We start from the raw sequence: 16,652 nt of genomic DNA on the forward strand, positions 1-16,652 counted from the left end.
GACCCCAGGAAGGGCATGCACAGAGGGAGAATCGTGTGAAAAGACATCAAGAGGGCAGCCATTTGGAAGCCATGGGGAAGACCTCAGAGGAAACCAACCCTGCTGACACCTTGGCCTTAAACTTCTAGCCTCCACAACTGTGAGAAAATAAATTCCTATTGTTTAGCCAATCAATCTGTGGTGTTTTGTTATGACAGCCCAAGTAGACTAAAACACCAACCTTCTGAAAGACATCTGAAAATATCTTGCTGTTGCCCAATCTGTATTTTTTTTAAAAATCATTTTTGTTTTGATGTATATAAGTATACATCAACATATATAATTAGATTTTTCTATATAAAATGTATATAATTAGATTTATTTCTAAACTAAGCATCTATGCTTTCATTAGGAGAACTAAAACTCATTCATTTTATAGGCCATTTTAAATCTAATGCTCTAATCTAGAGGCGGATGCTGGAGGGATTTAAGTCTCTTTATAATGGAAATGTATGAGAAGATGCCTCTCCCATGATTTTTTTGTGGATTGAATTTCGGGATCATATTGTAATGGAAAAGGTGTTTTCAAGGAATTACCAGATCAGTGCAGTTGAAGACCAAATTGTTAATCTTTTGGGGCCAGAGACAGAGGACTTGCACTTAGCCAAATCAGACAAGAGCCAAGGGATGTCACAATGATCAGGAAGCAGATTTCGAGAAGCAATCCCCGAGAAATTCTGAAACCAAGGAGCCCTCTTAAAACAGCCCTCTCGCCATGATGCAGGCAGAGAAAAAAAAAAAAAAAAAAGCAGCGCTGGGGAATCTTTAAGGACCCTAAGAACATGCTTTCTAATTTGTTCCTTGCTCTGCCTCTGATTACACAAGCTTCTGGTCGTTTATTTATCTTTGCTGTGTCTTCTGTAGCGATTTGGATAACAGGCATCCTGTGTTTGGTACTCATATTAACTTTCAATGTAATGAGACGTGTCTTAACCTAGGTTCTTTTAATGATCAAAGTCAGAACAAAACAGTGTCTTTTGCCTACCCTGCAATTAAAGTAAGAGATTGAGCACGTTTTTACTCTAGCTTCTATCTCACCTTAAAATATATTATAAACCCAATCTATTTAGAGTAGAACCAGTGAGTCAAATTTTTTTAATTCATGTTTTTCCCCAAAACATATTTTTAGATTCTGAACTTTGCAACTATTTTTTAAAAATTTTTTTTAAATGTTTCTTGTATTTTTGAGAGAGACAGAGTACAAGAAGGGGGAGGGGCAGAGAGTGAGGGGTACAGAGGATCTGAAGCGGGCTCTGTGCTGTCAGTACAGAGCCCATCGTGGGGCTTTAACTTGGGAACGGCGAGATCGTGACCTGAGCCGAAGTCAGGCACTTAACCGACTGAACCACCCAGGCACCCCTGAACTTTGTAACTATTTTTAAAAAAACACCTACTTATTGGTTGGATTTAGGGGGACCACAAATCCTTTTATATCTTGGCCTCCTTATGTTGGAGCTATTAATTTTGATTTTTTTAAATGTCCTATAGAGCATGTCTTTGAATAATTTTAAGAAAGGCCAAATGAGTAAAATTGTTCCCTTTTCAAAATTTTTTAATGTTTGTTTTTGAGAGAGAGAGAGAGAGAGAGCGAGCATGAGCAGGAGAGGGGCAGAGAGAGAGGGAGACACAAAACTCAAAGTGGGCTTCAGACTCTGTGCTGTCAGCACAGAGCGCGAACTCATGAACTAGGAGATCGTGACCTGAGCTGAAGTCGGACGCTCAGCTGACTGAGCCACTCAGGCGCTCCCAATGCTTATTTTTTAAATATATCCGATGTACATTTTTCCCCCAGAGAACACTGTGTCCATTTAACACAGAGACCATGATTTTTCAATTCCAATAAGGGCTAAAAATTATTCCAGTCATCAACATCGATGGCAGCCAAATGATGGCTTGCGGGCGGAATTCAAAAAGTCAACACAAAAGGGTTAAACAGCAGCATCAGGGCCTCAGAGCAAGCAGGGCTTTCAGGGCAGACAAATGCCCTGTAGGAACTCCAGCCACTTCCAGAAGCTTCTAATTACCCTGACTCATCCTCTACTACATTTAGCAGATAGTTCACCAGCAAGAATATGCCTTAAACACATGTCAAAAGGAGAAAAAGAAACACACACACACACACACACACACACACACACACGCACACACACAACGTATCTTTACCTTGTAATGAATTCTGGCCACCAAACTCCGGCGAAGAGCCCTTTCGCGAAAATTCACTGCTTTCAACGGAAAGGCGAGATTACCGACTGTGTCCACATCAAATGCCAAGAAACTGACGGCAAAACACAGTGACCATTATTATTATTTTGTCCTCACCAAAGAATTCAATTTGAGAAAAACAGACAGGGTTTGTTCTGTCAAAAATACATTTTTTTTCCAATAGAAAAGTAGTGTAAGTACAGCTGAGCCCCCTTCACCTCTCTCACTCGCTGTATTCATGCTTCTTTCAATATTCTGATGGGTACCTGCCTCTGGTTTATCCTATGTGGTTGTCCTTATGGTGTAAAGATAATTTGGCTTCCTGCTTCTTTTCACTTACTATTGTATCAGAGATAGTTAGTCAATATTTTATATAGTCTTTCTTCATTAAGAACTATATAATTTGCATCCACTGGGTTTATAATAATTTTCTCAACCATTGTTGGGCATTTGTTCTAATGATTGCAAGTGAATATTGCTCATCAAATACATCTGTCACAAAGTATTTGTCAAAGGCTAACATTTCTTAAATACATAACGTATCAGGACCTGTGCTAATTACCGCTGTGAATTATTCAACAATCTCAAAATTTCTACGATGCAGATACTATAATTATTCAATGTATAGTTTGGGGAAACTGAGGCTCAGCAAGTTTCAGCGACCTGCTCAAGGTCACATGGGCAGAACACGCTCAGGCTCGCGTTTTGTCTTAGGGAACATTTGTATTTGAGGAAAGAGGAGGCCGAGAGGTCAGTGAGCGGGGCTGTGGGCAAGTGCAGGGTAGAGTGTCCTGCAGAGATAATGACTCTCTTCAGCAGGTAGTCATTTCTATCTTCCCCATCTGGCAATGAGGAAACTGAGGCACAGGGGAGGTAAGAGACTTTGGCATAAAGAGACTCAAAACACCTGTCTCCCTTAAAGCCCTGCAGGCTTTTCATGTGGCTCTGACTTTTGTGCTAATTTTGCACCCTCCCATCCTCTGCCCCATGAAATTTCTGTCTTTGGAACTTGGACAGACAGTGAAGGGCTTAATTCATACTTATGGCTTCCCATAACTTAGCCACACCTTTGTGGCCCCTCGCCCCATATTCTTGGAAAATAAGTTGTCATAAGACCCAAATAATTTAGAGTTTCATTAATTAAAATTAAACCCACAAGTAGCTGTTGTTGCTTAATCAGAAGCCATAAGAGAAACATTAAGAAGCAATTGATACAGTGCTTTTGAGAATGCCAAGCACTGAATTAATAATTTCCCTCCATGTAGACAGGAAAGATGGGAGGTCATTTTCATGCCAATTATCAGGAAATTTAACTTGTATCAATACTTATTCTGAATCTGGTCATTAGAAAGTTGAGCTTCTGTCCTAGTTTACTTAACAAAAAATGAAAGAACTCTCACATTGTATTGAAAAGTATGTTTCAGTCATTCTAGAGACTTACTATGAAGCCTAGAGACTGTGAATTTTGTTATTAGAACCTATCTTTTTTGTAATGTTTACTGTGTAATACTATCCACTTGAGGTTGTGAACTACATGTGCTACAGGATGTGGATCTCATCCACCTGCCCTATCATGAGTCACATGCCAAGCACAACCACATCACACAGCTTTAGGAACTCACCCAGCATAAAAAACTGTGAAGACTCTTAAAATTAGGGATATCGCTAAAGGCAACCTCCTTGTATTTTATAAGAAGGTCGAAATGACTCTAAATTTAAGTTAAATTTGAATGCACATCATCAGTCATCAAGGAAATGCAAATGAATACCACAGCGAGGTAGCATTATATGTCCACCAGAATGACTATAATTAAAATACTGACATCATCAAATGTTGACAAGGATATGGAGCAACCAGAACTCTCATACTTGTTGATGAGGTGTAGAATGGCAAACCACTTTGGAAAAAGTTCTCATAGTTTCTCATAAAACTAAAGAAACACATATGCTATGACCCAGCAATTCCACTCCTACTATTTACCTAAGAGAAAAAAAACATATCTTCACAAAAAGGCTTGCATATGAATATTCACAGCAGAGCTACTCAGAAGAATGAAAAATTCAAAACATCCCATGTGTCTCTCCATCAATAAGAAAATGGAAAGCAAATCCTAGTATATCCATAAAATAGAATACTACTCAGCAATAAAAAGGAACAAGCTAGAACACATGACAACATGAATGAATCTCAGAAAGCATTATGTCATGTCAGTAAGCCAGCCACAAAAAATACATACCGTATGGTTCCACTTATACGAAATTCTAAAACAGGATAAACTAATCTGTGGTAGAAAAATATCAGATTAGTGGCTGCATCTGGGGAGGTGGTCACAGGAAATGACTGAAAAGGGACACAAGAGAACTTTCTGGAGTGGTGCTAGTGACCTATTACTTAACAAGAGTTATACAGGCATATATCTGCATTTGTCAAAATTCAGTTAATGCACAGTTAAGATTTGTGTATTTCACTGTATGTAAGTTCTACAAAGGAAGAAGAAAACTGTAACCAAATTTTAAACTCTAGTGAATAATGTTCATGCTGAATCATTTAGAAGTATGCTGATGTCAGCTGTTTAGTTTGACATGCCCCAGGGAAAAAAAGATGAGTTGATAAGTGCGCTGAGGAATTGATACATGGATATACATGTGATATAACAAGCACAGTAACATGTTAATAGTAGAATCTATATGGTGGGTTTATGAATGTTCACTACACGTCTTTCAATTTGGTCAATACTTGAAAATGTTCATAATACAACATGGTAAAACTTTTCAGCATAATGCAGAACTTCAACTTCCTCCGCTCCCACACCTCCTAAGGATCCATGGGGGTGATGAGGGCAGCCAGAGCTCCGCTGGCAGCCCCAGAGAGAGAGGGAGAGGCAGTCCCAGGGGGAGGGGAGAGGCAGCATTCATCAGGACAAGGGGACAGAACTCAGCTGTTTGCATAACCAGCTATAGCCACTCTCAGAGCCACACCCTGCCTCCCTCACCTAGTCTCTGGAGACTAATTCCTCCCACAGTCCAGATGAATGGGTAGCTTCTGAGTGTCCACACAAATGACTGCCTACTTGGAGGCATTTCAGGGCACCCGGAAGTCCTCAGCCCATCCTTCTTCATGCCCCCGCCTGCTCGTGGGTACGTCTCTCATGAGTTGTCAATATGACCGCCATCTGATTGTAGGTTCCATGAAGGCTGAGAACCCACAGTCACTGCTGCATCGCCGACGCTGACAGAAGTGCCCAGGGCACTGAAAACATGTTGGACAGAGATGTATACTGTTTTAGAGGTTAACAAGTGAGACAAAAATAAATGGACTGGAACTTTCCAAATATTTACAAGTGGAATACTGCCTTTGGCACATCTCAAGTCTATCCTGGAAAATTTGCCACGAATATAAATTTGCATATGGGTGAGGGTCTGCTGTGCCTTCAAAATGATGGAAAAGAGCCCTGCTCTGCTATGTGGAAAAGAAATGAAAGGGCAGATGATGTGCTGTCAGTTTGGGAACAAGTTTCCTGAACGAACGGAGCTGATTCCGATGAGAGTTGTACTGTTCTTTCAACTCCTTATATGTTGGATAATTTTCAAACTGAAGAATCGGGGAGGGGGGGGGAAGCTAACAGTACTATCCATTGCCCACTCAGGGCTAGAAATATTAAAAAGACGCAGTGGCTTTACAGAATGTGCAAGGACAAATTGAGACATTACAACTAATAACGAGTTAAGCGAAACAGTCCTAGAATATGGGAGCTGATGTTTTCAAGCTTTAAGATAGATTAGGGTTTGAAAAAACAGGAACCTGACCAGTATAAAGGAAGGAAGGAAGGAAGGAAGGAAGGAAGGAAGGAAGGAAGGAAGGAAAGAAAGAAAGAAAGAAAGGGAGAAAGAAAGGGAGAGAGAAAAAAGAAAAAAAAGGACAGATTACATATTTCTTAATTTCACTTTAGGCTAATAGACATGAAAAGTGCCACACACTATTATTTATTGTGTTTCCCATGTTTTATTTTTATTATTTTTATTTTTTTGAGAGAGAGAGAGAGAGAGAGAGAGACAGAGTGTGAACAGGAGAGGGGCAGACAGGGAAGGAGTCACAGAATCTGAAGCAGGCTCCAGGCTCTAAGCTGTCAGCACAGAGCCCGATGCAGGGCTCGAACTCATGAACTGTGAGATCATGACCTGAGCTGAAGTTGGACACTTAATCAACTGAGCCACCCAGGCACCCGTTTCCCGTGTTTTAAATCAGGATGATAAAATGACATTTTCTTTTCTTTTTAAGTTTATTTATTTTGAGAGAAAGAGAGAGAGAGAACATGTGCGAGTGAGTGCAGGGCGGGGGTTGGGGGGGGCACAGAGAGAGGGAGAGAGAGTCCCAAGCAGGATCTGTGCTATCAGTACAGAGCCCGATATGTGGCTCAATCCCATGAATCATGAGATCATGACATACCCGAAATCAAGAGTTCGATGCTTAACCTACTGAGCCACCCAGACACCCCGAAATGACATTTTAAAATAAATAGTTTCCCTGGAAATTAGTTCAACACATTTTAGTTATGGAGACCAATAATCTTCCTCCAAATAAAAATAACAATTTAAAAAACGCACAAAAGTTGAAAAGCACAATAAACTCCTCAAAAGTAGGAAACAAAACATTTATGAGCGTAGATCAATGAAATAAAAAACAAAGTTACCGCAGAGAGGATCAACAAAGAGGAAAGTTGGTTGTTTAAAATAACAACAACAACAACAACAAACAACCATCTGGTAAGATTAAGCAACAAAAAAGGAGAGAGGAAGCACATGAAATTAATTCTAGGAGTGACAAATGGGACATAACTACAGATCTAGCAGAAGTTAAAAGGATAATCAGTGAACAGTATGAAAAACCTTATACAAATAAATTCAAATCTAAGTGGATAAATTCTTAGAAAATATTATTTATGAAAACTGACACGAGAAGAGGAAGCCTAAATGGTCTTAAAACAATTAAACTACACTTGATGCTGGAACAACATGAGGGTCGGGACCCTGACCCCTGTGCACTCGAAAATTTGCATATAACTTCTGACTCACCCAAAACTTAACTCCTCATAGCCTACTGTTGTCTGGAACCTTCACCAATAACAAAAACGATCAATTAACACATATTTTGTATGCTATATGTATTACATACTATATTCTCATAGTACAGTAAACTAGAGAAAAGAAAATGTTATTAAGAAAATCATAAGGGAGGGGCGCCTGGGTGGCTCAGTTGGTTGAGCGTCCGACTTCGGCTCAGGTCATGATCTCACAGTCCGTGAGTTCCAGCCCCGCGTTGGCTCTAGGTTGACAGCTCAGAGCCTGGAGCCTGCTTCAGAGTCTGTCTTCCTCTCTCTGCCACTCTTGTACTTGCAATCTGTCATTCTCTCTCTCAAAAATAAAGAAACATTTTTAAAAAAGGAAAAAAAAAAAAGGAAATCATAAGGGAGAGAAAATACATTTACAGTACTGTATTATGTTTATCAAAGAAAGTCTGCATGTAAGTGGCCCTTTGTAGTTCAAACCCATTTTGTTCAAGGGTCAACTATAATTGAATTAGTAGTTTAAATATTCCCCCAGGCCCAGATAGTTTTCAAATAGCTTATCAAATTCTCCCACAAAATCAGAAACTACTCCCAAAATAGCTTTATGAAACCAGTAAAACTTGACATGAATTCAAATCAGGGAACTACAAGAAAGGAAAACAGTAGGCCGATAAGTAAACAAAAACCCTAAAACAACACTAGCAAGCCAAACTCAGGAAAATATTAAAACAACGATGCAGCATAACAAAAGTGAATGTTTCTCAAGCATGCAAGAGTAGTTTAACATTAAAAGATTTATGAGGCTTATTTATCACATTAACAAGTTAAGGAAGAAATAGGTCATTTCAATAAGTGCAAAAAAATCATTTGCAGTAAAATCAATAAAATCTGTCACCTACTAATGACAAAAAATGTATTAGAAATAACAGTAAGTGGAGCTTCTTAGGAAGCAAAGTGTATCTATCAAAAGCTTCAGCAAATATCCTTCTTAATAGTGAAACGTTAAGCTAAGTCTTTTTAAAACCAGGAATAAGACAAAAGAACACCTTCTACATGAAAAATAAAAGGAATAAAAAGTGGAAAGAAAGGCATAAAAAGTCATCATTTGCAAATGGTGTGCTTGTCTGTGTTAAAAAAACACTCAAAGAATCTATAGACCCAGAAGAAATATTTTTTATGATCAGGTTTATAGACAAAAGTCAACTGCATTTATAATAAATGGGCAACAAAAACATAACTTCAAAACTATTCTTTTTACAATAACAAAATCATAAAGTACCTAGTAATCTACCAAAGAATGTACTATGTATGGAAAAAATTATAAATTTCTGGAAAACACTTAGAAAACGAAAATCTTTGAGACGAGGGTCAGTTTTATAAATATGTCAATTTTTTTGCAAAGCTATAAGACAAAACACTTTCAAAGAAAATTATAGCAGATTTTTAAAAATTGTGGTAAGATATACATCACGTAAAATCAATCATTTTAACCCTTTACAAGAGTACAGTTCAGTGGCATTAAGTACATTCACAATGGTGCACAACCCTTACCACCATCCCTCTCCAGAACTTTTTCATCATCACAAATTGAAATTCTGTACCCGCTCAATAATAACACCCATTCTCTCCTCCTCCCAGCCCTTGTAACCATGTTCTACTTCCTGTATCTATGAATCTGACTACCCTAGATGCCTCATAAAACCACAGTCATAGAATATTTTCCTTTTGTGTCTGCAGGTTTTTGTTTTTTGTTTTTTTTTTCTTTCTCTCTTTTTTTTTTTTTTTTTGAGAAATGTAACAAACTGATTCCAAAACTTGTATGAAAGGGCAAAAGTCAACACAACTCTGAATTATAGTAAAACGCATTTTTTTAATGTTTAGAGAGAGAGAGAGATAGACAGTGTGAGCAGGAGAGGGGCAGAGAGAGAGGAAGACAGAATCCAAAGCAGGCTCCAGGCTCTGAGCTGTCAGCACAGAGGCTGACATGGGGCTTGAACCCATGAACCGGAGGTCATGTCCTGAGCCGAAGTCAGATGCTTAACTGACTGAACCACCCAGGCGCCCCTCTGAATTATATTTTAGATACAATAATATAAGGTTATAATTACAAATCTAGTATAATTGCAACAATGTATTGTATTGTTGGATTAGGATACACAAACAGACTAGGAACAAAGCACCACCAGAATGGCCTCCCACATGTGTAGAAATCTATATGAATGCCAGAGCAGGCACTGAAGATCACTAGTAAAAGACAGTCACTTTGGTAAGTGGTGCTGGAACAACAGACAATCCCTACAGGAGGCAAAAAAAAAGAAGTTAGATCCCTTCCTCACACTACAGGCATAAACCTCTAATGGACTCGAGAATTAAATGTGGAAGGTGAAACGCTCAAACCGGTATTTCATGATCTCAAAGTAGACAAGATGCACAGAGTGTGGAATATAAAAGATTGATAAATTCAATAGTAATTTAAGAATTTATGTTAAAAGGCACCATAAAGAAAATATAAGACAAGGCACAAACTTGGAGGAGGTAGTTGTAACGTCTGTAACAACAAAGGATAAAAAACAAAAACAAAAACAACAACAACAAAACTCAGTAAGAATTAAAAAAAAAGAAAGAAAAAGAAAGACTGGCAAAACACATGGACAGGCATTTCACATGAGAGGAAATAAAAGTGGCAAATACGCTTGTGAAAGCATGCTCAACTTTAATTAACAGTAATAAGGAAAATGCAATTTAAAGTCACAGTCAGAGATCTTTGTGTGTGTGTGTGTGTGTGTGTGTGTGTATTAAGGCTGATTAAGACTGATAATCCCACATGTTGGTGAGGATGGTTCCACAGGACACATGCTTCCGGTGAAGGTATACATCTGCAAAATGACTCTGAAAAATAATTTGTTCTGATCTAGTGAACTTGAACACTGGTATACCCCCCACAACACAGCACTTTCACTCCTATGTACTACTGAGGAGTGTTTTTCAAACAACGGATTGCACATCTCTAATTGGTTGTGAAATCAGTTTAAAGGATTGAGGTCAGTATTTTTAAAAAATAAAATTGAAAACTATCAGAGATCATTACGAGTAACAGGAGAAGCAAGGTTTCATGAGATGTTTGCTTTGGTGCTGTCTGATTCGGGGTGTGTGTGGAGTGGGGAGCTCTATGGATGTGTGGGCGTCAGTGGTTGATGTAAAATTTATTTCTTATTCTGAGTCACAGCAACTAAATTTGAAGGCCCTGTAGAAACCCTTATACATATTACCCAGAAAACGTGCAAGATTTTTCACGGGCGCTTTGTGCAAAATATCAAAAGCACAACCCTCATGTCCACTGATGTTGGTTATTAGAATGGCTACGTAGATGGGGACATATACACATGATTAAATATTATAAACAAAGAGAACAGTTCTTCATCCACACACATAACAGCTGAGATGAATCTTAGACACAGAATAGAGTGAAAACAGGAAGCTACAGAATACCACATACGCTACCCCTTACTTATCAAGCTTAAAGACAACACTAAAAAAATCAATAAAAACAAGCAAAAGCATGGATCCTGAAGCCAAACCACCCGCATTCAAATCCTAGCTCTGTCACTCCCTAGCAAGTAACCATGGGCAAAATAACCTCTGTGCCTCAGTTTCCTCATCTGTGAAATGGAAACAGTAACTTACCTCATGGAGGTCCTTAGGATTAAAATCTCTGAAGTGCTGGGAACAGTGGACACACAACGAAGGAGGCACAGGAGGAGGAAGAACAGAACTAACGGTGCTCTGGTTCTCAAGTTGGGGAGTGGGTGAACGAGCACTGATGCTACCACAATCGTGCATTGCTCGTCCGTATGGAATATTAAAAATTTCAACAAGAGTGGTTGTGCCACGACGAGGCTCCATGCACTCAGGCTCGATAGTAAGACACTGGGGGCCAAGGACGGTCACAGCCTGAGCAGTCACGTACCTGGTTCTCAGCTTGTCACTCCCAGACTCAGCCCAGTCTCGGAACACGGGGGAGAGTGGCTTCTCTTGATGCTGTTTGGTATATCGAGCCAGCTGTGCCCGCACCACAACCTATGCAGACAGTTTATCACTTGTCAGTCATTTGTCAAGAATGTAAAGAGGTGCTAGGGTGTCTTTAAATGCTGGAGCCAGGGAAGGGCTAGTTGCTTCTAGCAAACTCCTTGAAAGGAATCAAATGCAAACCCTATCCTTCCGGAGGTCTCTGTCTCCCATGGCCAATGTGTGGTGCTTACGCTGCCACTGTCCATCCCTCCCCTATGGCCAACTTGCCTAACTGGCTAACTACCTACTGCTCTCTCGCCCACCTGAGACATCAGCCTTTAATGCCAGTCCTGGGACCAAGCAGTTGAGTCGACACTTCAAATAAAACCTACTTGCCTTCCCTGAACCAGACAGACGGATGGTCTATTTTCTTTTTTGCCTCTAATATTCTATGGCTGATGAGGCCTTTGGGGAATAGTATTAAAATGTACCCATAAAACAAGCTCCATCAATCCTCTCCCTCGGCAGCTTGAAAGTTATAAGTTGGCCCTAACATACCGCATGCTTTTCCAGTTTTGTTAAAAAAAAAAAAATGATGTCCGTGTCTAGCCTGCTACAGATAGACGTGTACCCAACAGTCGGCAGCAACTGCTAGATGTGTTGGTGAGACCACCTTGGACCAACCTGCCTGCCAAGCCTCTAGCTGACTGCCATAGGGTGAGTGGGGCCAGGCAAGGCCAGCAGAAGAACCACACCATATGAGCCCAACCCAGCCCAAATTGCTGACCCACAGAACCAGGAGCTAACAATTGTGTGCTGTTTTAAGTTACTCAATGTGGGGGGCACCTGGGTGGCTCAGTGGGTGAAGCGTCCGACTTTGGTTCAGGTCATGATCTCACAGCTTGGGGTTTGAGCCCCACATCTGGCTTTGTGTTGACAGCTCAGAGCCTGGAGCCTGGTTCTGAGTCTGTGTCTCCCTCCCTCCCTCCCTCCCTCCCTCCCTCCCTCCCTCCCTCTCTCTCTGTACCCTCACAGGTTGTGCTCTGTCTCTGTCAAAAATAAATAAGTAAATAAACATCAAAAAAAAATAAGTTACTCAATTTTGGGATGGTTTGTTAGGTAGCAATTTATAGGTGATTCAATCACATACAGAACTACCTTTAGAATATTTCCTTCTTTCAGCCGTAGCAATCTCTTACTCGACACATTCCCAAAGGCAAGGGAATTAAAAGCAAAAATGAATTACTGGGGCCTTATGAAGATAAAAAGCTTCTGCACAGCAAAGGAAACAACCAACAAAACTAAAAGGCAACTAACGGAATGGGAAAAGATATTTGCAAATGACATATTGGACAAAGGGCTAGTATCCAAAATCTATAAAGAGCTCACCAAACTCCACACCCGAAAAACAAATAACCCAGTGAAGAAATGGGCAGAAAACATGAATAGACAGTTCTCTAAAGAAGAGATCCGGATGGCCAACAAGCACATGAAAAGATGCTCAACGTCGCTCCTTATCAGGGAAATACAAATCAAAACCACACTCAGATATCACCTCACGCCAGTCAGAGTGGCCAAAATGAACAAATCAGGAGACTATAGATGCTGGAGAGGGTGTGGAGAAACGGGAACCCTCTTGCACTGTTGGTGGGAATGCAAATTGGTGCAGCCACTCTGAAAACACTGTGTAGGTTCCTCAGAAAATTAAAAATAGACCTACCCTATGACCCAGCAATAGCACTGCTAGGAATTTACCCAAGGGATACAGGAGTACTGATGCATAGGGGCACTTGTACCCCAATGTTTATAGCAGCACTCTCAACAATAGCCAAATTATGGAAAGAGCCTAAATGTCCATCAATTGATGAATGGATAAAGAAATTGTGGTTTATATACACAATGGAGTACTACGTGGCAATGAGAAAGAATGAAATATGGCCCTTTGTAGCAACGTGGATGGAACTGGAGAGTGTGATGCTAAGTGAAATAAGCCATACAGAGAAAGACAGATACCATGCGGTTTCACTCTTATGTGGATCCTGAGAAACTTAACAGAAACCCACGGGGGAGGGGAAGGAAAAAAAAAAGAGGTTAGAGTGGGAGAGAGCCAAAGCATAAGAGACTCTTAAAAACTGAGAACAAACTGAGGGTTGATGGGGGGTGGGAGGGAGGGGAGGGTGGGTGATGGGTATTGAGGAGGGCACCTTTTGGGATGAGCACTGGGTGTTGTATTGAAACCAATTTGACAATAAATTTCATATAGTGAAAAAAATAAAATAAAAAAATTAAAAAAAGAATATTTCCTTCTTTGTTTCAGATACATTTATGTTTCTATAGAGATTATATAAAATGTTGTATATACTTTCAGTCAACAGTATATCTTAAGTGATATTTCTGGTTCACACTGCTGTCTCTGATCCTAATTATCTGTTTAATGGCTGTGCAATATTTTTTGTTTGGAACCATCACAGCTAATTAAAGAGTCCTATTCACTTATTTAGATTGTTTCCAATTTTATACTGTCATTAATTTGATATCAGTATATTCAGACGAATAGCATTCATTGTCCCTTTTTTGTTGTTGTTATTACCTGAGAATAAATCACATGACCTCATGTGATGCAAAGATCCTTGTAAAGGACCACCCGGCTTATAAGAAAGATGCTAGAAACTTGTCAAGGCAGATCTGCCTAGGGGAGCTTTATTGGCAGTGCTGGGCAGAGCCAGTCATGCAATTATTCATTGGCTCGTCTTAACCAGCAGGGGATCGTGCCACATCCAGGGTCCTGTCAAAACCCATGTGGTCAAACCCATGCAGCCAATTGATAGCCCAGAGCCTAACTCATTTATACCAAAGCTTTCAGGTTCTTCCCATCCCAGACCCATGGAAGGACTAAAGTCCCTTGCTCTCTGAAGTTAGGGGTGGCCACAGAACTTGCTTCAGGCCAGTGACGTGCAAGCTGGTTGATGTTCCCAGTTGTGACACGTCCTTATCCCTGGGCTTCGGTCTCTGCTGGAGGCTGCCATGGTAATCCCATGCATTGGCTTCCAGACATTGTCTTACTGTGTTGTTATGTTTATTACAAATTCCTTTTGTTTCTTTGAAATATTGTCTTGAATTCTTGAGATTATATCTCCAGATAAGTTATAGTATCCATGATTTCATTTCAGGATAGTAGAGGGGGTATTACAAAATATTGTTTACAAAAAAGAGGGCATTAGGTCCAATACGTTTAAGAATCACAGTACTGTAGGGGCACTTGGGTGGCTCAGTCGGTTGAGCGTCCGACTTCGGCTCAGGTCACGATCTCGCGGTCCGTGAGTTCGAGCCCCGCATCAGGCTCTGGGGTGACGGCTCAGAGCCTGGAGCTTGCTTCTGATTCTGTGTCTCCCTCTCTCTCTGTCCCTCCCCCGTTCATGCTCTGTCTCTCTCTGTCTCAAAAATAAATAAACGTTAAAAAAAAAATAAAAAAAGAAAGAATCACAGTACTGTATTATGGGTTAAAGGACATGAACATTTTTATGTCCGCTGCTATACAAAACAAGTGTAAACATCAAAACACTCCCAGCAATGGGAAAAATGGGAGGGGAGAAATTAACTAACTTTAACTAGAATTCAAATTATACAGTGATCAAGTTTGCTTTCACTGACACATCGCTAGGATTAAGTGTACCTTCTTTGTTTTTGCTAATCTATTAAATTTATGATGGCTATAATTCCACATCCCTTGTGTTACAAGAGCAACATCATTCCAAGCATTAAAAATTCCTTTCTCTGATTTCCACCCTTCTGTATCTTTACCTTCCTCTATTTTCCTTCATAGCAGTAATTGCTGCCTGATGATAAAGAGCAAAGCAACTTGTTTCTTGGCTTCTTACCTTTTTACTGCCTGTAAGGTAAATGCCAGGTCACAGTTGGTTCATTCTTCTGTCGTCAGACAACGGGCAACACGGAATGGAAAGCGGAAGGATCTTTCTTGAATGAATGAATAAATAAATCAATCCCCTTCCTGTTTTCAATATCTCATCCAACCTGCTCCATTCCTTAATCATTTCCTTTCCTTTTTGTCACTGCTTCCACCTTTCGGATTTAAGCAACTTAAATTGGAAAAAAATAACTCACCTGGGCTAGAATTAAAATTAGAATGATACAATAATCCAGCTCAGGGGCTAAATTTAAGAGAAAAAAAAAAAAACAGACAAGTTGGGCGCTGGCAGATTGGTCATTTTGGATCTTTGCTCCCTTTTCTTTCCCTTTTGTTCCTGGCTCTTGGCTTCTTTCCTCCTCTTTTAGGTCATGAGACAAGAAAATATGATGTAAAAACAAGTTTATTTCCTGCTGTTGATATCCCTTGTTGAGAGATTAAATGACTAAAGCTATCAGCTACCATGCTGTTTGGGCATTACAGTCTCTAACTCCAACACTTTATTTGATAAATGACCAGAGAGGCAAAGAGATCAGTCACCATTTTGACTGGGCATGCCATGAAGATGTGTTTGTTTTCACTCATAGATGTGCTCCTAAATACATTATAATATGCTATGGGGTGTGTGTGTGTGTGTGTGTGTGTGTGTGTGTGTGTGTACACATACATATACACATACTTTAACTTCCTATTTTAAAATAATTATAGACCCACAAAAAGTTGAAAACCTAACATAGTACAGAGAGGTTTTATGTAGTCATCACTCAGGTTCCTCCCAAAGTGATATCTTTGACAGTAATAATGACTACCCCAAATCAGGAAATTCAATATAATCTTTACACATTGACTATCTTAGTTATAGTAGAGATTTCATTATTTAAAAATGAACCCAGGGAACCTCAGTCGGTTAAGCATCTGACTCTTGATTTCAACTCAGGTCATGATCTCATGGTTCAGTTCACGAGTTCAAGTCCCACGCTGGGCTCTGCACTAACAGTGCTTGGGATTCTCCCTCTCTCCCTCTCTGTGGCCCTTCCCCATTTACACTCCCCTCCCCCCCCCGTCTCAAAATAAATAAAGTTAAAAAAAGAAAAAGAAAAATGAACCCAGTAGTAGATCATTTTGGGAAGTGAAATATTATCTTGTAATACAAGCTATTACACCCTTATCTAAGTCTGGTGTTTTGAATACTTACACAAGATTTTCTTAAGACAACTTGTGATGTTATTTCTTTCTAGGTGACTGTTTTCGTGGTCATGTTGTTTCTGTGGTTATCTGCACAGTTAGTTCTCTGGTTCTAAATATGAATACTATTTTTCTTCCATATACTTGATTCATTCCCAGCGCACCTGCTCAGGAACCCCTTTCTTAAGGGAACTCTAGGGGCCTGAGTAGTCAGAACAGCCATGTTC

The 16,652-nt window shown here is 39.9% G+C and overlaps 1 protein-coding gene across 1 annotated transcript in view; it reads right to left on the reverse strand.

Annotated features, from left to right (window-relative positions):
• Positions 1–16,652, reverse strand: part of ACOXL (acyl-CoA oxidase like) — a 375,298-nt gene that overhangs the window by 109,771 nt on the left and 248,875 nt on the right. The window contains 2 exon segments of the mRNA XM_045054588.1: positions 2,203–2,314; positions 11,275–11,384. Coding sequence (XP_044910523.1) covers positions 2,203–2,314; positions 11,275–11,384 — 222 coding nt within the window.

The sequence above is a fragment of the Felis catus genome, chromosome A3 (genome assembly GCF_018350175.1).
Source record: "Felis catus isolate Fca126 chromosome A3, F.catus_Fca126_mat1.0, whole genome shotgun sequence".
NCBI classification, from domain to species: domain Eukaryota; kingdom Metazoa; phylum Chordata; class Mammalia; order Carnivora; family Felidae; genus Felis; species Felis catus.